The sequence below is a fragment of the Triturus cristatus genome, chromosome 2_1 (assembly GCF_964204655.1).
Source record: "Triturus cristatus chromosome 2_1, aTriCri1.1, whole genome shotgun sequence".
In the NCBI taxonomy this organism is placed as follows: Eukaryota; Metazoa; Chordata; class Amphibia; order Caudata; family Salamandridae; genus Triturus; species Triturus cristatus.
In genome coordinates this window covers 213,550,219-213,572,445 of record NC_140581.1, presented here as the reverse complement: position 1 = coordinate 213,572,445, position 22,227 = coordinate 213,550,219, and the positions used below count along the sequence as shown (strand labels likewise).

The following is a 22,227-nucleotide window of genomic DNA, read 5'->3' as shown; positions in this document are numbered from 1 at the left end:
GGAGCGGTTAAAGGGTCTGTCAGCACACACCTTCACCATGTTAGCACTAATCCGTTATGAGGCACTTTTGTAAACCTCCCTAATTTTTCTGGTAGATGGAAGGCTGGAACTAAGATCGAAAAGAAGGAACCCTATGAAAAAAGTTGTTTAAGCCGCCATTACTGTAGCTGTCTGCCAGTTCACTGATACTTCTTGGTTGATAATCAAACTTATAGACCAAGATGTTCCAGGAGCTAGCCGCTATCGTCCGAGACAGAATGCAGCAACTTAAGTGACAACCTCTGGACTTTGAGCTGTTTACAGACCTTTAGATTGGTCATGAATGTGTTATAGGCTTAGATTTCCACAGTTGCGCAATGCAAAAAAAGGAATGTCTGAACCATCCATCTTTTTAGTACATGTATTAAGGTACAAGGTTGGGCATAAAAAGAACTGCAGTGAAGACTTAAAGTGTTTGTTAATGGAATTGTGGATCAATGTGCAATTGTTAGCAAAGCATAGAAGGTGCTGTCATTGAGCCCAGGGAAAATTGCAGATATGATCTGTGATCTAATGTATGAGACACTATAGATGCTGGCTGCATTGTGCAGGGTCTGCAGACTTTAATACACGATGTGCAAGAAGACCCAACCGAAAGGGGCCACTGCTAGCAAGTTTTGAAAGATCAGTAGAATTAGATGAATCCGAGGTTTCTGGGGCTGAGGCGGAGTGAGGCAGAACTTGTTTTCCTCTTATGCCACTGAACATGCCTGTAATTCAGCATAAAGGTCACAATTGATATCAAAGCCCAGTTTGTTCACTGGTAAATATTTATTTAATATGGCTTTTCTTTTTTTGTGTATTTAAATTTTTTATTTTCATCTATCATTACATGTCATATATGTAATCATAATTTTTATATGAAGCTTAAAATGGTCCAGTGAAGCAGCGCAAGTTTCCAATCAAAACAGTACTCCTAACTATACAGTATAAGTTGCGCCCTTCGTGATCTTCACCTATTTTTAACCACTTGCATCCTTTCATATATAATATTTCTGATATAACGTTACATCTCCATATTTCACTGATTAACCCTGTGTTCATTATATCGGTTATAACTTGCTGCTATAGTCCCTAATGTATGAGTAATGGGAACTCGGCTGGTGGATCTTATCCTTACTATCTTAACATCCTTGGTGTCTGAAAACTGTACCCCATACCTTGTCAAATTGTACCATTCTGTTGAGTTTGTATATAATTTGTTCATGACACCATATTGTGCATGTCTTCTAACCAGGCCTGGTATGTCGGCACAGTGATCTTCTTACAGTACCATACAATTCCTGGTTTAGCTACTGCTAATGCTGTAGACAGCTATCTATTGATGTGGGAGGATAGTCTTGGTAAGCCTGAAGTGCTATTTAATACTGCTAGTTTGGCAGTCAGGAGCATGGTAATGTCTTGCCATGTTTTCTTCTGTGGGCGCTCTCATTGTGTGTACACCATATCACAGTCTGTGGATTTACATTTCGAGCAAATTGCCTTCAGGTTCAGTTTAGCTTTATGTAGCTTAGTTAGGGCTCATGACCTCCAGGTAGATGAATTTTAACCACACTTCAAATAGAAATGTATTTGTGAGTCTCTGATACAGAATTCCAGTCTTTGTCTCAGAATTGGATGTCAAACTTTCTTTTCCACCAGTGTCGGAGAGCACCTGAATTTTGGACGGGAGAAGAAGTTAGCAATCAGTGTCGAGTAGCGCCCTGAGGCAGTATCTTTGAAAGCGTCCAGGTGTGGATGTAGCAGACAATAGGTTATCACTGCATTTTTGTATGAGTAGTCCTTAATTCATATTTAAGGAAATGGGATAATTGTATACATCTCCAGTATTGGGATTGTTGTAGATTACATTCTTAATTTAAGGTTTTGAAAGGGTTTGATTGATCCCTCCTCTAGTACGTCTTAAATTGTAGTATGCCTTTCTCTATTCATGTCGATCATCGTAATTTTCACTCTTCCACTGAAAGTGCTTTGGTGTGTTTCCCCTGCGACCTTAAGCAGTAAATGTGCTCTGTGTCATACATATAGAGAGGAGTATATGATTGAATTCCCTACAGATAGTTCATGTGGCTAACGTGTATATACATATCTAGGTCTCCCCCCTCGAGTGCAGTATATTCTTTTCTATATGTGTGCTGGATGATGTTTCTATGTGTGTCAGTAACACCAACTAATGTGTCAACCAATGTGACTCAATGTGTGGGAGGTGTGTCCTCCCACCATAGTGGCTGCATGTAGTTTTAGGGTTTTATTCTAGGTTCAGTTAGCCTCATATGAAATATTTGATGCTCTTTTCTGTTGTCCTTTGGTGGTAACATGGGATTTTCAATGGTGGCATCCCGAAAATGTAATTAAACCTGGGTGCAATGTTCACTCTACCCTAAGAAGACAGTTACAATTTTGATCACCTAGGAAAATCCAATGCTGTGTTTTCCAATAATGGAAGTACGTTGTCTCTAACCATATTTTGTAGTCCTCTTTACTATTTATTCCAAGATGTTTCGATTTGGATTGTGTCCCTTTAAAGGCCATTTCCCCCTATGGAGGCTATGGTTGTGGAGAAGGCATTGGCAGTTTATTTTGTATCCCCAGAACTCTGAGTTTTTAGTACTCAGGGTTAATAGTGCATGAATCAAAGATGTTCAATAATGTGATGAGTATATAGTGTACATAATGCATTACCTTATGTTCACCTGTCACTATGTGAGTGCTGCTAATATTTTGATCTTGAGCCATGACATTTGCCAGTGGTTCTAAGGTGATTAAACATAGAAGAAATGATAAGGGAGCACCCTTGTATCGAACCTCTTTGTATTCGTAGTTATTTGGATGTATATACACCACAATGTATTGTTGTTATTGAGTCATTATATAATCGTGGAAACCTAATAATGAAATTATGTTCAAGTCTGTTTTGTTCATTATATAAAAAGGTAATTTCATTCCACATGCTCGAATGCCTTTTCGGCATCACGTGAAATTACTACTTTTTTGTTGTGATCATCCTTGACTTGTCAGAGTAGATATGAGAGTTTTCATAGGCAATAAGTAAAAGAGAGGCCTAGGACAAATCCAACCTGAATAGGATGAATGAGGATTGGGATAAATAGTTTCAGACTATTGGTCAACCATTTTTCTAAAATCTTCATACCTTCATTTATCAAAGATATTGGTCCATAGTTGGTGCGATTGAATGAATCTCTACCCAGTTTGGAGCGGCAGGGTTACTGTGGTTGATCAGGCAATCTTAAGGTTGTTTCTTTACTACAGACAATAGCGGCTCACCGGCTCTGAGAACACCAGAGTGTGAGCAAAAAAAACATTTGTTTTCTGTATTATTCAGTAGATCTAGATTGTCCACGTGTTTGTGTTCAGATATTAGGTTAATATTCTGGCCTATTCTTGTGTCTGGTACTGGTGGGTTCCAACATAACGTCCAGGTGTTGAGGTGATGATACTGTCCATTACATGGAGGTACTTATTTCATTTTCGACTTTATTTTCTGGGGTGGGAGTTTTTCTGTATTTTAATTAAACTGTGCAGTGCTTTATTTGGCCATTAACATCCCATTGATTTCTTCCATGTATAGTATATTTAATCTTCCCTTAGGGATGTGGCTCTGGGTCTGGTGGAGACATTACTACAGTCTTTCTGTTTACAGTTGCTGTATTTAATTCTTTACACACCTCTTTACGTTTCTCTTTATTTCTATGTGGTTGCTGGTGTCCTGATCTGTTGTATACGATAGTTAGGACACAACAAAGATGTCCACTATTCTTCAGTGTTCACTACCCTCTTTCTGTTTTTAAATATGACTTCACCCGTGCCGGCACAGGATAGTGCCTGGCCCGCTTTCCAGCCTTTCCCCTCTGTACTCCTCACTTTCCCTGCCCTCCTCTCCTCTCCTCTGCTGTACCTCTCAGCGCCTCCCAGTATTGGAGCATTGCTGATTTGGTGTCCAGGCGCAACATGCCAGTCCAGTTCCTGGCGTCAGTCCTTTCTCAGCTGTGGTGTCAGCATGTTTCCCCTATGCTTAGGCGTCTCACCCCTGACCGCCCACTGACTTCACCTCTCCATTCCACACAAGCCGTCTGTCGGTGGGCACGCCGCATCACATGTCACCTCTGCTTTCTGCCTGAGGGTTCCTGGAGTGGGGGTCATCTCTGTTCAGACTTGGTACGCTTTGTTTTCCATCTCAAGCCCTATATTACATGTTTTATGTCTCTATTCTGTAGCATAAGATTTGAACATCTGAGAGATACCTTGACTTGCAGTCATGCTCCTTGCCTCCTAATATGACCTTTCTTTATAAAAAAGAACCTTGATTTTGTGTGGCCTCATGGTTGAATTTATTATTGTAGCCGGTTATTATCTGTTCCCTCCATGCTGTATGTATTATCATGCATTCCACACAACACTATATGCTTGCATATTTATATAGTTCTTCCTTCTAGGAAAATGATTTGTCCTTTATATCTAAAGAAGCGTGGTTTTCTATATATTTTTGACAGTGAGGCTTTTCTACCACAAATGATGTATATACTAACAAGAGTAACAAAAGGCTAATGTAACTGAGTGGTTACATTTAGCCGTTTACAAGGATGGTCTGGGTATGTGGGACGGGGAACAAATATTAGAGGTAAAACACCAGATACATTCATTTTAGTGTCCAGTGCCATGATGGATGGGTACAGGCTTTTGATCGGTATTATAGTATTTAATTAGTAGCAGGCTGTTGTCCATCTGGGGAGGTTGAAGAGGGTGAAAGCAGCGTTGATAACCTTGGCCTTGCTGTGGTCCTCTGGTTGAGTTCCTAAAACCAGGGCTTTCATTTTATTTATATATATATATATATATATAGATATAGATAGATAGATAGATAGATAGATAGATAGATAGATATAAAGTTATCCGTCTAATCTACTGCCTTTGTTTTCAAAAACATGTTACACTATACAACTAATGCTTGCTCCCGTTATGTAGCAGGCACGACGGTGTGGTCGAGAAACGGAGGACAGTCTTCTTCATCTCCAAACTATGAAGGTCCTCTACACTCTTTGGTAAGTGTTATAGATTTCTGAGTGTCGTTTTTAGGTCAAGCGTATAAGACCGCTCTGCTGTATAGTTGAAAAATCTATTATAGGCTTATCAAGAGCTTACTGCCTGCCCATTGCTTACCATTCGTCCACTTTATTGCCAGTCTCATTTTCTTGCTGCTTTTTCAATCGTTTGCCTTGTCCATCTTGTGTTTTTCCTTCCCCTGGACCATAGCCTCTTTACCATCTTCTTGATTTGGCTTACTTGTGCCATTTCACATCACTGTTTTTTAGGGAACTACTTTTTTTTCTTGATGAAGCACACCATGAGCATACATGGGATTACCAGCTCTCTGCCTCTCGCTCTTGTGCCCATCCAAAAACCCACACACTGCCTTTTTATCTCTCATTAACTTCACTCCCCGCCCCTATGGTCTGGGTTCTCTTCTCATGTGTTTCTCTTTGTGCTGGCCATGTTGCTGCAACTCTTGTGTGCTGCTCACTCTCAGAAGCGCTCCCCCTGAGCTCCATGTTCTTCTTTTCCTGCCCACTCTATTGTGTGCTCCTTCACCATGCTGCTCTCTCTATCCTACCCACATTTTGATCTATCCCTTGTGCGCTGCTTTTATCCTCCTCCTTGCTCCCCAACCTGCATCTTTATTTTTCCTTTAACAGTCCTCTTTTGTTATTTACTGATACAAATGGTGTCTGCCATCTTGTATTTATAAATAAAAAGCAAAGAAAATTGCACCTTTCTTATTCTTTTGGTGCATGTATGTTTTGTGAGGCATGAAAGCGCCAGCTGAATTACGCGACCACACACAATATTGCGGCTTCCATGTTTTCTCAGTTTTTATTTTTTTACAAAAGTTACACTGCATTGGGACACCCTGTACAGCATTTTGAAAAGCCATTGGAAAAGCTGATAGGTGCCAGAGGGAAGGCCTATTGGCTTTGCCAGTGGTTGTTTCACAATGTAGGTATGCCTGCATTCTTATAAGAGAGAGACCAACAGAGTACTGTACTTAGCAATCAGAGAACATGAAGGCTATGTTAATGTAGTAGAGAGAACAATTTGAGGGACTGTTGCCCGCCAGGGACAGAAGGAGCTGCAAGGATCCGCATCAATAGCCAAACATGTATTCCTTGAAATAATGAATATCAGATCCTTCATTTGTGGAGGCAGAAAGCGTGACTCCTGGTTTTTTTCAGTTTTGCTCTTGCTTTAAGACCACAATGTGTTTGACTTATTTTGTTTCATTGGTAGTCTGAAGTGTTCAAGTTTTGGCCAAGTATGTTTGTGCTCCTAATTTTTATTGCTGGTGATGTAAATGGTTTTGAAGATGGTACTGGCCTGGAGTGGAAACATTTCAGAGCAGATGTGACCTGATAGCAAGTTTGGGTCATTCAGAAGTCTACTTAGGAGAGTTAAAACTTTGTTTTTACCGAAATGAAATCTGGCACCATATGGTCTTAGCTTCTTTTTCAGTGTCTGTCTTGAAGATGAGGCTGATGTCCAGGTTGAATTTGAGTTATTTGTCTTTTGTAGTAAGTTGAAGCATGAATTCATTCAACTTCATTTTGCATGGCTTCTGCTCTTATACAGGTCTTCTCGTATCTGATTGTTTCTGTTATTCTTTGTGAAGAGGAATAATTTGGCTGTAGACTTAATATCCATTTTCTATGGGAGTGAGATAGGCAGGGATTCAGTTATTACTGGTGCATTGATGGATCTTGATGTCTCTTTCAGAGATTAGAACTCCAACTATAGAAGTGGAAGGCATCATACCCACGAGTTTCAGAAAAATCAAAATACATTCCTATATAGTTTCTGTTTGTGAAGCACATTTCTACTGTTTGTATTGATGTATTGGGTGTTAAGAAACTGCTCTGCCATTCTTGACTTTTGTTATGTTTCCCATTGTAGATGGAGATATGGGCATTGTCCATGTCTTCGATAGTGGCAGTTTTAGGCCCTTAATTATAATGTGAAACCTGATTGGTGGTTGTGTTTTTTGTTGATTTGATCATACAACTGGATGGAGAAAAGTTTCTCAGTTATATCTTTAAGGATTATGAAATGCATAATGAGACCTCAGTTGGCATGGTTGTTAGTATCCAAGGTTGTTTCCTTCAGCAGTGGTAAGACCATTATAGTTTTGAGTTCATCTGGGAGGCTTTCTTAAGTGTGGTAGGTGTTCAAGGCATTGTGGAAGGCATGAGCGTTCTTGCACAGAGTGACATCCTAATAGTTGAGGGAGAGTATTGTCTTCATAAGTCATGGTTCTGATGGGATGCTGGTGACGTCTGTGCAGTTTTAAGTTGTTTTTTACTGATAGGGATGTTGCATGATGGTATGGTATATATGTGCTTGATTCAGCAAGTATGAGACTGCAAAGCTGAGAATCAGTGTCTCAAAGAACTGTAGCTGATTCCCAGAAGCACCTTATGTAGCTATTTTCCTTGGCTTTCTGCATTTTGTCTGATGTACGCCCAAAAAAGACAGATTGTTTATGCTTTGCAACTGTATGAAATAAAGCGGAAGCGTGAACTAGACACCTAAATTACAGACTAAACAAAATTACTTCATTAAATTTCCTGAAGAAGACTCCGTCTAAAAACACCTCAGACAAGATGATGTTCAGTGGGTACTAGTTACCTGGTACCAAATAAGAGAACCCCCCTGAAGCCATTTACACAGTTTAAAAATATAGATCAAAGCATATAGATTCAAACATTAACTGACAGTTTGGAGAAATAGCTATAGAGTGCATGCCAGACATGTCTGGATTTTTATTTGACAGTGTAAAGGCACAGCTTCCAGTTGGTTTGGGAATCATCCTTAAATAATGTTGGATCTGGAATTACTCACATCATTGTGTACTGTGTAAATGTCACTCATTTCTTTAAAATCACTAGATATCAGTTTTAACTTCCAGCCCTTTTAGTGCAATATAAAATTTAAGAATTTGTTCTAACTACTGTAAGATTATTGAATATTTAGAGATTGAATAATGAAGAGCAGCTTTATCAACAATTTCAAGTTATTAAGGAGAACAGTTTAGTTAGAAATTATATGTATTAGACCCTACAGCAACATTTATGATTTTCATCTAATGGATCTGCCGTAGTTGTTCGTGACTGTAGCCTTTGAGAAGACATGGCAGTTGCATTGACTTATTACAAAGTCTTCAAAACCAGACTAAGAGAAGGTACTTTTTCACACGGCTTAAGCAGGTGCATTGGCAGACTTACCTGTGACCAGTCACCTGTCTGGTCAAGGCCCTTGTGGACCTAGCTCAGTGCCATGGGAGCACTTGGCTCGCCTCTCTCCCTCTCACATGCTCTCTATCTTGCACTTTGTTCTCCCTCTTTCTCTCTGTGACCTTTGTACCACTTCTCTCGCTCTTTGTGCCTTTTCTCTCACTTTCCCTCAGCGATTTGTGTCATTTCTCTCACTTTGTGCCTTTTATCTCGGTCTGTTTAACGTTATTGCCATTTCTTTAGCTCTTTGTGTTTTCTCTATTTTTGTGACTTTTGCACAATTTATCTCGCTCTTTGTGCCTTTTCTCTTGCCCCGGTGCCAATACTTGTTCTTTCTATTATTTCTCATGACAGTTCTCGCTCCTTCTGGCTCTCTCTCTCTTTCTGACCTTTTGCCATCTTTTTCACACTTTGTGTGACCTTCAGCCATGTCTGTCTTCTATCTCTGCATCTGTGTGCCCCCTTCCCGTACACCCTTACTCCCCTCTCTGCATCCCCACCTCCTGCCTTTCCCTTGTCCTTACCTGTTCTTTGTACCTCTCGCCTTCCCTGCTGACTGCACTCCTCTTCAGCCCGCCCCTTCCCCTGCACTCCTCCCCTTCCAGGACCTTCTCAAATGGTGGCTGCAACTTGAGCCAGCCATTATGCAGGTGCCTAAGCCCAGCTCCCAAAAGCCCTGGACTTCCGTCCGACTAGTCCTCCGACCAGTCAAAGCCCTTGCAGACCTGGCTCCCATATCTCGTGGCACCCTTCTCTCTCGCTCCCTCATGTCTCAACTTATTGTCTCTGTGAAATTTGTGCCACTTCTCTCGCTCTTTGAGCCTCTCTTCTTCCCTGCCGAATAAGCTCCTCCTCAGCCCCACCCACCACACCTGCACTCCTCACAGGACCTACCTAATAGTGGCTGCAGTGTGGCCACTCGGTGTACGCATCTATGCCTGTCCTCACATGGACCGTGCCCAGCACCGAAACCTGCTTAACACTGCTCGCTCAGGAAGCATGCCATAGACCTGCTGGACAACACAATCCTGCATCTCCTCTTCCTCACGGAAACATGGCTGATCACAGCTTCAATGCCAGATTTAGCTGCCGCTATCCCTGCTGGATACAAGATCACCAGGCAAGGCTGCCTAAACCGGCTTGAAGGAGGAATCGCCATCATTTATAAAGGCGCCTTCAACTGCACCATCTCATGTAAAGCCAGAGCACACTACTTTAAAATACATATCACAGCAGTTTTCACCCTAGGTGGAACTGTGGCCTACCCCCACCCCCTCCCCACTCCTCCTGAGGCTACTTTGCCAGCAACATTAAGGACTTCATTGACCCACTAGTCCTTAACTCCAGCTCATAAATCCTCCTAGGAGACCTCCATTTCCAAATAGAAGACTGGACCGACCTCAACTCAGCTGCCATTCTTGACCGCCTCAGAAACCTGGTGCTAACCAAAAGCGTCCAGGAGCCCTGCAACGCCGCCAAATGCATCTTAGAGCCTGTCCCTTCACCTGGTCTGACCTTGCAATAGTCTGTTTCATATTCACCATCTATCAATAACAGAACACCACCCCCAGTGGGCCCAGCGCACCAACACCTGGAACAAACTAACTGAGGTGGATTGAACATCCAACCTCCACAAGAACAAACCGGGAACCCACAGGCCTCCGAGCACACAATCGAAAACTTCAATAAGTGGATCACCAACTACATCGACACTATGGCCCCCAAGTAACCGAGAAACACAGTAAAAACTAGAACACAAGCTAGCTGATACATGGAAGACCTCAGAATGACCAAGCAACACTGCAAACAACAAGACCAGAAATGGTGAACCAGTCAAGGGGAAGTGGAAAAAGAAGCTTTCAAAGCTTCCAAGAGAAGGTACCACCAGCTGGTCCTCTCCATGGGACTCCACCTGGCAGCCTGCAGTCCTTGGACCCACCCCAATGCCTTGCTCACAAGCAAGAATCCGCGTTTCTTTATAGATGACAAACTGAACATGGCCTCCCAAGTCAGTGCAGTAGTCTCGTCCTGCTTCAACAGCCTAAAGATGCTAAAGAAATGCTAGACAACAGGAAGACGGTCATGAAAGCCCTCATCAACAGCAGACTAGACTTTGGGAACACCCAGTATGCAGGGATAACCAACCAGCTCACAAGAAGACCCGAGACAGTCCAAAACGTATTAGCCAGACTAGTCCTTAACCTTCATGCTGAGCCTACATCACACCTCACCATAGGCAACTCCACTAGCTCCCAGTACACAAGTGTGCACACTTCAAACTCCACACCCACACATACAAAACACACCACAACACAGGCCCTGGCTACTTGAATAGCCACATTCATTTCACCAACCTTCCAGCCACCTCCACTTTGCCAGACTCACTAGCACCACCCCATGCATACACAGAAGCAGAGCAGGGGTTCACGCGTCACATACCAGGCACCTAAAGCCTGGGACGACCTCCAACAACCCAGCTGAGCCTCCTCCTCTCCTCTGCTCAAGAAGCTGAAGGCCTGGTTCTTAAAGTAAGCCTCCCAGAGTTGATCGCACACACCGGCTACATAGTGCCTGGGTATCCTCACTGGTGATAAGCCTACTATAAAAACACTGATCAGGTATGCACACATTAAACCTACCTAGTTTGGCATCACTGTCCAGGTATTCTAAAATCAAAGGTAAATTGATAGCAAGTTTGAAAAAATGTGTAAATCTTACAGAACAGTGAGAAAAATCATCATCTGAGCTGAAATGTAAAAAAAAAAAAAAAAATGAAGCATTGAACTCATATTTCAGACACAAAATGCATTTTCTTGGATTGTCACTGTAGGTTCTCTCATTCAGGGAAATAAAACAAATGTTCACGTCATCACGGTACCGTGATTTCCATTTCTGCAGTCCAGCAGATATTTGTCTCCGAGTCAGAAAGTGTGACCATACTCAACACTTCCTCAGTGTTGGATGAAAATCCCTGGTGGAAGGTTTCAGGGATGAGGTGTTTTTAGGATTGGTGAAAGGAAATGTGAGAAAGATGTTTGCATGAGTTATGGATTTGCAGTCAGCAAGGTTACTTTTGTGTTCTGGGTGAAAAGCCATTGGATTCTCCTCTTCCCCATGGGGAGCAATAAGAGCTACCCCCATTTGTTTTTTTTTTAGGAATTGCACAAAAGCCCTTAAAAAGTGCAGCACCCTCTTCTCTTCTACAATATTTCTTTGATGTATTTCATCCCACTCTGATGGTTGAGCTTTCCAAATGATTGCCTGTGCATTCGCTGTTGTAGCCAGCCAAGACTTACGTGAGCAACGATTGTTTTGCTCACGTATGTAAGAAAGTTGTATGAACAGGACAATTATTTAGAGTATATGAGCACTGTATAATGTTGATGTTGGAAAATCAGAGCTAGTATCCCACTTATTTCCTGCTCTGCGTCGCTCTGTTCAAATTCATCAACGACTTCCTAGACTGACTAAAATGTTTTAAAAAGCTTCATGTGGTGGTGTAGAAAATCCTGCATGTTGAATGCCGAAATAGCAGTTTTGAGCACTATGATGGTTTGTTATTCATCCCTTGTCTGTGTCTTGAACACACAGTTGATACGGATGCATTATTAACTGGTGTTTCTTTGAAATTGTGTTTTTCAACAGCAAAGTCGAATCGAAGATCGGTTAGAAAGACTCGACGATGCCATTCATGTATTACGGAACCATGCAGTTGGACCATCCACAACCATGCCCGGTAGTCATAGTGACATGCACGGACTGTTAGGGTCATCTCATAATGGAGCAATGGGCAACATTGGATCAGGATATGGGACTGGCCTTCTTTCATCCAATAGACATTCACTTATGGTAAGATTATTTACAGTTTTAGATTCCAGAATGATCTGCCCTATATGTATTTTAGATGTGTGTTGTCCAGCACTTTATCTTAGCTTTGTACATATGATCAGTCCAATATAATGAATGTAGGAATATCTCAAGATTATAGAGTTTGACAGTGCCCAGAAAAAAATGTTGACTATGTCGAGTTTGACGTTATGGTCAGTGTCAGTCAAGATGTTGGTCTTCTGAGGATAACTATTTAGATATTACCAACCGTCTGTAAAGATAAAGTGCATTAGAGTGGGGGGGTTGCTTAGAACACAATGATAATAGTTAATAAGACAGGAATAGTAGGTTTATATGATATGTAAGTAGTATCTTTTTTCTCTCATAAATGCAGTTTCTTAACACAGGCACAACATTAGTCTATGATATTTAAGAGGGGCATGCCCTAAGGTTGTTGCAGTACTAGAAACAGCTTTGCCACAGTTGTGACCCAATTTCCTTGTCTTTTACGTTAAAACCCATATAATAAATACTCATTGGTGATATGAAACAAGAATAATACGCTGGGTGTGTTTAGTTTAAAAAGCATGGATCATAGAATAACTGAATTAGTTCTTACGGTTGAGCTGAGTGTAGGACATTTTGGCACACTATATGCAAGTGTGTCTCAAGGCTAGATTATTATCCATACCCTTGTAGATAAACTGGGCTACAACTTCTTGGAGCTCTCAACAAATGTTCTGTTGTCTTTGTTGTGGGTACATATGCCATTGCAAAGGCTTCTAGTGACTTTTTCTAAAAAGAAACGAGTGTCCCTATCTGGTAGAAGTCATTCTCAAGCAACAATGCAACACATATTTTATGTTAATTGTGTGTTCCTGAGTAACAAATACACACACTTAATGGGTCCTTATCAGAACTACGTTATGAAACCATTTTTATAGTCAGAATTTCAGTTAAAGGGATTAGATTGCTAAGAATGTTTCTGACTACGCATTGTGCAAATTGTGTCTAGATATGTGCATATATTGTTTGTTATGATAAAAGTGGCACGAAAACATTGGTCTCCATTATTAGTGCAGTGGGCATTCAGAGAGCCTGTTTTTGGAGTCTGTGACCTTTCTTGCTCTCACAAATTGTCGTCTGTTTGCATGACATTTTGAAGGGGTATTTAATGCTGGTCCCTCTAGTTGTCTTGGGTTCCAGCATACCTCTGTTTTTGTGGATGTTGACACCCTCCCGAGATTGTGGACAAATTTAGTCCACTCTAAGAACACTGGTGGGTTCTTCTTCAGCCCTGGGACCATGAATGTGGTTTGCTTTGGGCGCAACTCAGTCCGAATTGTTCTCTTTATATTGCCTTTTTCATTTTCTTTCATGTGATTAATTCTTTACTGTTCTTCCATGTACTATGATGTTCACTGTTTTGGGTTATTTTGTTCAACGACACATGGCGCAATTGTTTTGCACACTTAGTCAGTTTGTGTCCTTTATCCATGGTTTTGTCATCATCAGTGGCTTTTTTTTCCTGCCTGGATGGGCTCTTTCGAGTGTGAATTTGTCTAATTTTGCATCCACTACCTGTCCTGGCCGTCCTTCTATACGGAGCACTCCGTGTCCTGAAAAACTGTTTTTTGGTCCTGTTGTCACATGCACAATCTGTGTAGATTTTGCAGGTAAAGACTGTGCTCGAAATGGAAATATGAAAGTGGAGGTACTCACTATCCCAGTGCGTGTACAGTCCTACTGAAAGTATTGTACCCATGCTAAGAAGTGCAGGTACTGAATACCTGTGAGTACCTGCCCATTTAAAGCACTGGAGCAAGACTGAGCTCTTCTTCAGTGGCTGAATTGAAATGTGATTTTGTCACCCAGTCATCTGAAGGTGGGACGCGCCCCAATATTAATAGTACTTTTTTCTGCCTTTCCCCACTTGACATGCTTCACGTACGCTGCAGAGGCATCCCAGAAGTACCCACACTGCAGTCTGCTTCTCCTCTCCTATTGGCACGCTTCCTGCCACAGTCCAGCCTTGTAGCTCCCATCCTAGGCACTCCGATTGGGTGAAATGCCCTCCTCTCCAAAGTGCCCTCTCCAGTGCAAGGTTTTGATTGTTTGCCAGTGCCAGTTTCTAGCTCCACGCCCTATTCATCCCGCCCCTCCATTTGTAAGTTTCGGAAGAAGTTAACAAAAAATGAAACTCAAAATTGAGTATAATTTGATGTAGGCCTGTGCAGTGTGCCATGCACCTGAAGTACGTCTGCCTCCATATCTCAGAACGACTACATACAGTTTTTTTTTTCTTTCAAACATGGAGCATCTTTACGGATTTAGGCTGAACGTCCAGCCTTCATAAACCAGCAGGCATGTAATACACCGTTGGTTAGCATTAGCTGTTCTCAATTAAAGTATGGTTTACTTTTTGCAGGTTTGCTCACATGGCTTTTCCCGCTGGCCAGATGCATGTTAATATATCTGTGTGCAGACCTTTAGAGCTAATGCTAGGCACTCTGTGCTGTTGTGTCTGCCTGTGCATTGCTGCAGTTTAGAAGGGAGTATGGAAGTTGGGGTAAAGCATGGTGTAAAACTCGAACCCCCTATTCTTATGTGAACAACCGATAGTTGTTTTGCTCCATTATAAGACACACGCCTGGTCGGTTATCTAGCCCTTGATCCTCGGCCTCGGAAGGAGGTTTGGAATCAGATAAATTCCACCCAGGAGCAGAATGGTTTATTAAGAAGGGAATAGTTTCAGCATCAAAGGGTTGCAGGATCAAAGATCTGCTGTCTACACAGAGCGCAAAGTGACTTTTTCACTGGCCTTTCTGAGCGTTATTCGATTGTTCAGTGTGTTCTAAAACTCTCACTCGCATGAGACACAACAAAGTACTTTTCTGAACACTGGTGTGTATTTTGTAAATTTAAAAAAAGTTAAACCTCAGAAGAACAAAGAAAATAGTTTTGGAGTTAAGTCAGTCTTCAAGTTAGCCTTTGACAATTTGATGCATTCCATTCTGTAAAGGAAGTAGGGAGGAAAAAAATCAAGGATATGGTAATGTTTTCCACATTTGAATTTTTAATACATGAAACAGGCTATAAAACTTTAGCCAGCTGCAGTAAATAAAGTATCAGTGGGAGGTATGGACCGGAAACGTGTTCAGAGCCTGCTGCTGCTGCTGGGAGTTTCTCGATGCTGTGCACCTTCTTGATCTGCTTTCAGACTCCAGCTTTGCTTCGTTTAGCTCGCTGCAGTCTTCCTTAAGCTGCCTCGCACTTATTCAAGATGCCACATTTTAAAGTTTATAGCAAGTCATTAGCTTTAAGAGAGGGCGAAAGTGCCATGCAGTGCCTGTCCCTGTGCTTTCGACGGGGATCCGGTGTAAACGGGGGTAGAAGAGCCAACTTTGATCTATTTAATCTGAAAGGAGAAGGGACCGGTTCCTGAAACGTGCATTGCTAATCTTGCAAGCACTCATCAGTGGTATATATATGACATAGCAGAAAAGTGTTTTCAGCAGCAATAGCTCCCTTACTGGAATCTGGGTGCAATCACACCCCAAACCTTCATCGTGGTGTAGCCATATTTGTTAGTAAATACCAAAAAATAATAATTAGCTCAGTAAATGAATAAATCTCCACTCAACGAGGCTACTGCGTTGCTTGGTTCCTGATTTCACAAAATAGTGAAGCCCCAGAGTATACACTTCTCCCCCACAATGGAAAATGGCTAATTTGCAGTATAGGCACCAGAGACTCGCACTAAGTTTGCCTTTAAATTACATTTTCCTTTCAAATAACTATATGAAGCCTCCTTATTATGTAATTCACCCATCAGTATTTATCCCTTTGCACATTTTTGGTCGTTTAAATCTTAAATCAGCTGGACTCTCTTTGGTAGTCCTGCAAATCTCTCGCTCCTCCTCCTCCTCCTTTAATCATCCGTCCTTCTGGGCTCCAGATACTCACTATGTGGTGTCCCTTGCCTTTTTAAAGCCTCCTCCCTCCTCTGCTGCACATGGTACTATGACCACCCACTTTGCTTCCTGTCTGCTTTCTTTCCTCCTTCCATTTGTTGTGTTCTTTTCAATTTCATATCCTTGTCTGGTTTATTTACTTTCTGTTTTAAATCTATCACACACAGTTCTATGTTAAAAATGTTCACCACTGGATCCTGCTCTCCTTTTCAATGCCTCTATTCTCCCAGGTCTGTGTTTGGTGCCCTCTAATGATGAATCTGTTCTTACGCCGCCTCCTGGCATATTGGTGCCACTATCATCTGTCACCATCCAAGTCACCCTCCATTCTTGTCCTAATGCTGTAACATTTTGAAGTAGTGTAAAGGAGCCTAGCCTTATTTTGTTTTAATTTGCTATTCTGCAGTGAGTGGTTTAATAATTTGTTGTATTATCCTACGTTCATTGTTTAACTTTTAGCACTGTGTGTATTTGGCTTAAGAGTTTGAGATTGAAATCAAACTGGTATATCTTCATGAAAGGAAATGGAGATAAGGTCTCTCTCTTCTGAGCAGGCAAATGGGAGCTGGACAGTCTGATGTGCAGCAACCAGCATGTGTAAATTTCTTCTCTCAGCCTATTTTTCATTGCAAAGAGCAGTTCGTGAGAGGAATCTATCTATAGCAGACTTCCTGCTCTTAGTACAAGTGTTGAGGGGGTTTGAAACTTGGACAGAACCATATTGACCATAATTGATTAGCGTACCATACATTTGCATGACTTACTAGTGTAGGCTAATAAGGACCTTACTAGGGTGTGCTTGGCCTTCATAATGTAAAACACTTCCTCTTCCTCCACCCTGAATCCCTGCTTTCCATCTGCATTATCCCTTTGTGTGTTAATTGAGTTACATTTGATAAACTGTACTAATTTAGACCACGTCTCCAAATATTTTTCTTTGCGCTCGTCCTCCCTCCCACTGAGTATGAAGTTAGCTGCATCATGAAAACAAAGATACTGTCCAAATACATATAACATACTTCATTTATATTTTGTATTTATCTGCTTCGTTGGTCAGCAATTGAGTCCTGTGAACCCGTTCTCTTGTTTTCAACATTGGTGGTGTCTAGAAACTGCTAAAACACTTCTTCTGTCCTCCAATTACCACTTTTACCTCTGTGGAGGATTAGATGATAGTTGCTTCTCCTCTTTGTCTTCACCTTACCTAGCCTTTAGAATGGTATAACTAGCAGCTTTAGAAACTGCTGGAAGGGAAGATCTGTCTTGTGGAAGCTTACTTTCAAATTGTCAATAGAACTAGTTGATAAGGAAACATTGGCTTTTTTTTGTTAAGAAGTAAAAGTGGTTAGAGACAAAAGTAGCAAATAAGATTCACAGTACATGGTCCCAAGATGGTATAGAAGGTATTGATCAACACCATTAGGTTGGAAATCCTGTAACTATGCTTTTATAGTGTGGCAGGTCTATGAGTACTGTAAAATACTACACAAAGTTTGTTGGAATGTCCATTTGGCCGTTCGGAAAAATGATTTAACACACTATAGTCACAAGGGGAATCCCTGTTAATGCTGTTGAGCACTCAGTTGTGCCATAATGAAGTTCTGATTTAATAAGCGGGCAGTGTGTGCATGCAGCCACTTTCCAGCAGGACGATTGTAGACACAGACATAAAATGGAATCACAGAGTTAGAAAGAGTATTCATCATCATCATTTAGTCTTTATTCGATTAAAAATCATAAAAGACACAGCATCAACAAATGTATAAGCCACATCAATAAATTACATAAAACAAGTATTAAATGCACCAAGACTAGTATAATAACAGTAGTCAATAAAACAGTATTCACACAAAAAACCCAATAATAGCTTTAAATTTGCAGATATTTCCTTCTTATTGCCCAGCACGTGGACCAGAACTTTGCCACAGCAACAACAATGACCTCCTTAGTGTCACACTTGAGGATATGCAGAGCTGTTTGCGCTGAACTTATGCCTAACTGCTTGCACAGGGGCTTGATCCACTTCATACGGGGAGCTCTGTATGCTGGGCAGACAAATAACACATGTGGAATACTCTCAGGGATCCCTGGGCAACAGTGACAGGAAGTGTCCGTGTTTAAACCCTGATTTTTTGCCCCAATTTTTAGTAAAAAATTTTAAGGGTAAACTTCCAACTCTGAATTGATGGTACAACTTCCTATCACTGTTTCCAATAATAATGTCCCAATAGGGTTCCAATGAATAATCGACCTTATGGTCCATAAAGAGATCAGTTAATGAATCCCTAGCAATCTGGGCGTAAGACTTAAATTGAAACATCTCAACATACAGTCTCTTAAGCTCACTCTTCGATGGGAAGGGAGTCCCTTCTGGATCTAACCAAAAATAACCAAGATTCATAGCCGTAAGGACTGCTCTGATGTTATGCAACCAAGGGATTTTACGGGACTTGTCCACCCCTCTAAGATATTTAAGAGCCAAAGTGTAAGGTGCTAACTCTGGGGTGGTCCACAAGCGTCTCCAGTACGCCAATGGTCTAAACCCTGCTGTGTCTTCAAAAGACACACACCCCAAATCCTGCAGCAATGGTTTTAGGGGTATAGAATGGGGTAAACCAGTAAGAGATCGCAAAAACTTATTTTGGGCAAGTACCAGGATTTTCAAAACCCCAGAGTTCCGCACCGTAAAGTATTGACGATCTAACCTTCCCAAGATACAACTTCATTACTGGGGCTATGGGTTTAGTTAGGGAGGATCTGTGTTCTTTTAGAAGGACTCCTGCTAATTGATTATGTTTAATTACTGAGAGATCCAACTGATGATTCCAATTAAGTCTCCGTCCCAGAGTCACCCCTAGGTATGCAAAAAAATCAGTTTGATCAATAGGGGCATTATTCATTCTAAATGTAGTACAGATTTTTTTCCTCTTATGTAAGACGATAAATTTTGTCTTCCCAACGTTAGCCTCCAACTCATTATCGCTACAAAAGAGTTGGAAGCGATCCAGAGCACGTTGGAGGCCAGATTTAGTTTTGGACAATAAAAGGGTATCGTCCGCAAACATTAAAATCGGAATTCTTAGCCCATCAAGTGGGAAAGAGTATTCATATTTCAGGACGTGATTACTGTTATTGTGACGATTATATGACCTTGCCTATCCGGCAGTAGTATCTGTTTCAATAACCTTGTACAAAATGAAATCCTATTTCTGTTAAGATCACATGCTGAGATTTCCAGAAACACCTCTCCTCACTCACTTATCACTCTAGCCAAGAACGAATTTATAAGAGGAAGAAATGTGGTCTGGCAATCACTTTGATGATCTGTAAACCCAGGGAGTGTATCCTAGTTAAGGCACGTGGTCAATAATCGTCTGGTTCTCATCTAATTGCTGTGTCTTTCTGTGTGTCGAAAGCTAAATATGGGCTAAGTAATGGAAATGGGTGAAATATGTGTGCTGCCGTGTTAATCGCCACCCTCCCCCCCCCCCCCCCCCCCCCCCCCCGATTCTTTGTTCTGCACCTCACCACACCCTGGTTTCTATAATCGGGTCCCATCCAGATTTTGTTTTATGGTTCTGCTGCAATAAAACATTTTTCTGCATGTGGTTTGCTGCTGTATGAAGCTCGTGTTGCAATGTATCAAATAGTAAATACATTACAAAATTTAATTAACTAACTCCTTAAAAAAAGCCTCATTGGTTTAGTTTTCAAGAGTGGGCTATAAACACCCTCTGGCCGTCTCCCAAAATGCACATTGCTAGTTGACACCAGGACTGAGACAGTAGTAGTTTCTTGCACAAGGGATGTAAGATCTCCCCTGGCTGTTGGATTCATTGTGATTAGGCATAATGCTGTATTATCTGTACCCTAGTCCACATCCTGTTCTGTACACACAGCGGCTTAAATGTATATTTTGTTCTTCTTGCCTGAGGATCACTTTTGGATATAACTTCTGCAGACCACTTCATCAGAAAACTTTCTCTTGGCATAGCAGAAGGCAAAGAAATGAACTAAATTAGCATACAATTCTTTAAACCCCCAGCAACAGTCAAGAGTCCAACATTAACCTCTTCAGTGCCCATGACGAGATAGTCTCGTCATGGAGCACGGTCGTGCTGTGCCCATGACGAGACTATCTCGTCATGAACCCCACCCACTAATGTAACGCCCGGCACAGGAGGGAGAAAGGGCGTGGCACACAAGGGGTTAATATGGTTCAGTTGTGTAAACAAATCCACGTAAAAAGATTGTACGCAAACATAGGCGTTACGATGCTTCTGCCTGTATTTAAATGCTGAGTTCTTCAATATAGTATTACCTTTGACTTAGAAACTAATCACAGGTAATATTAAATGCTAGTGTAAGGCAAATAGGTATCTTGGTTAAGAAGCAAGTTACAGTTATCAGGAATATATGTTCTAGTACATATTATTGCTAATTAGAAGGCTGAAGAACCACTTTCAACTTACAAATGTCCCTGCAGTGGATACATATATGAAGCAGGTAGTATTCTAGTTTGCACTGTATTCGGATTATACTCTCCTTACATATTTTTAATAAGGCTCCCTGCTCAGCTGTTTTACTGCTGACAGAGACCGAAATAAACCTTCCTCACTAACTGTATTCATTTTTAGAAATATGCAATAATTTGATCTCCTTTTGATTTACTTTCAATACTATCAGTCATTACTGTCAGTCGCTTAGCTGTGTGTATTGACAGCTCAGAGTTATAAGGGGTGAGGATTCCTAATGAAGTTTAAATAGCTGCAGAGCGCACATAAGTTAATACTGTTTTGAAAATGCTTCAGTTTGACTGTGCTGCATTTTTGCCTTTGGCTGTGAATCACTTCAGTCCTACAGACGTAAGTGTGAGGGCACATTTTTCAGTTAAATGACTATGGAAATATACTAGCTTAATTTCTGACAATCAAATATAATTATGGAAAACCAGTGCTAGGTGGGAAAAATAAATAAGGATTAAGAGAATAAAAAAAAATACCATAAAAGCAGAATTCCTGAACATGAAAATATCCCAAAAAACGGTAAAATAGGGATTTAAGTCAGTAGCTATGAGTTGTAATACGAGTTCTCATGTTTAATTAAATGAAGGCAATCATTTGAGCATTTTGAATGTTTAAACTTGCTGTAACTTTTTTTTTTTTTATTTTTTTTTTTTTTAATAAAGTAGGTTTTAAATTTGGATCCCCACCCCCCAGACAGCTGAAGCTTTTGTCAGCACAAGAGAGGGCATAGAGTCTGCCCATTTCTTACTATTGTTTGGCTTTATTGTCACTCTAATTTGCTTGCTTTATGTTTGTCAATTTGTGTAAACTTTTCTTGCTCTTCCCCCCCAGGCCCCACTTTTCTCTTTTGCCCGTGTTGCTTCTGCTCTGCTGGTGTTACTTGCACCCCAATGCTGTTTCCCTTTCCCCCGCCCTCCATGTTGCTCTTCCTATCGTGCACCGAACATGTTGCTTCACCCACCTGCTTTTGGAGAAATTATTAAAATGCTTTTGTGGTACTTTTTTTTGTTTATTTACTGATCCAATGCAGATAGGAAAATAAAAAAACACCTGCTGTAGGCACGTGCATTTGCACCTACAAAAGACGCATGTAAGAAATGTGACTATTAGTTGAGAGGGTGAGAACCCACCTCAAATAATAATCACAATCCATGTCAGGATAACCACTAAAGTTTGTAAATAAAACTGCTTAATCCTCTGGTAGCTTGGCACAAATTATTAGGCTTAACCTTGAGGCAATATGTAAAGAATGTATGCAGTACTCATAGATTAATATAGTGAGAACACAGCACAACAAATAAGCCTCATCAACTTAGTAAATTAGAATAAGTGACAATTAATAAACTTACACCAAAACGACAAAAATCCAATAAGTAGAATCGGAAATGTAATTATTTTTTTTTAAGTTTGAAATAAAAATAGCACCAAAAAGCACAAAGTGCCAGCCGCTGTTATTGGGTCAAAGGATAAGGCCAGCTGTGATGGAGCATGGCTTGGAAACAGGGACCTTATTTGTCCCAGTGAAAAGTTTAACTTAAAACTTAGAAATCTTTATGGAGT

The 22,227-nt window shown here is 41.0% G+C and overlaps 1 protein-coding gene across 28 annotated transcripts in view; it reads left to right on the top strand.

The window, feature by feature from the left end:
- Positions 1–22,227, top strand: part of TCF4 (transcription factor 4) — an 886,011-nt gene that overhangs the window by 820,980 nt on the left and 42,804 nt on the right. For 24 of the 28 annotated variants that reach the window (XM_085630087.1, XM_085630081.1, XM_085630059.1 and 21 more), the window contains 2 exons: positions 5,023–5,099; positions 11,985–12,188. In XM_085630087.1, coding sequence (XP_085486213.1) covers positions 5,023–5,099; positions 11,985–12,188 — 281 coding nt within the window. The remainder of the gene's footprint in view (positions 1–5,022; positions 5,100–11,984; positions 12,189–22,227) is intronic. The other 4 variants (XM_085630072.1, XM_085630046.1, XM_085630010.1 and 1 more) reach the window with 1 other exon arrangement.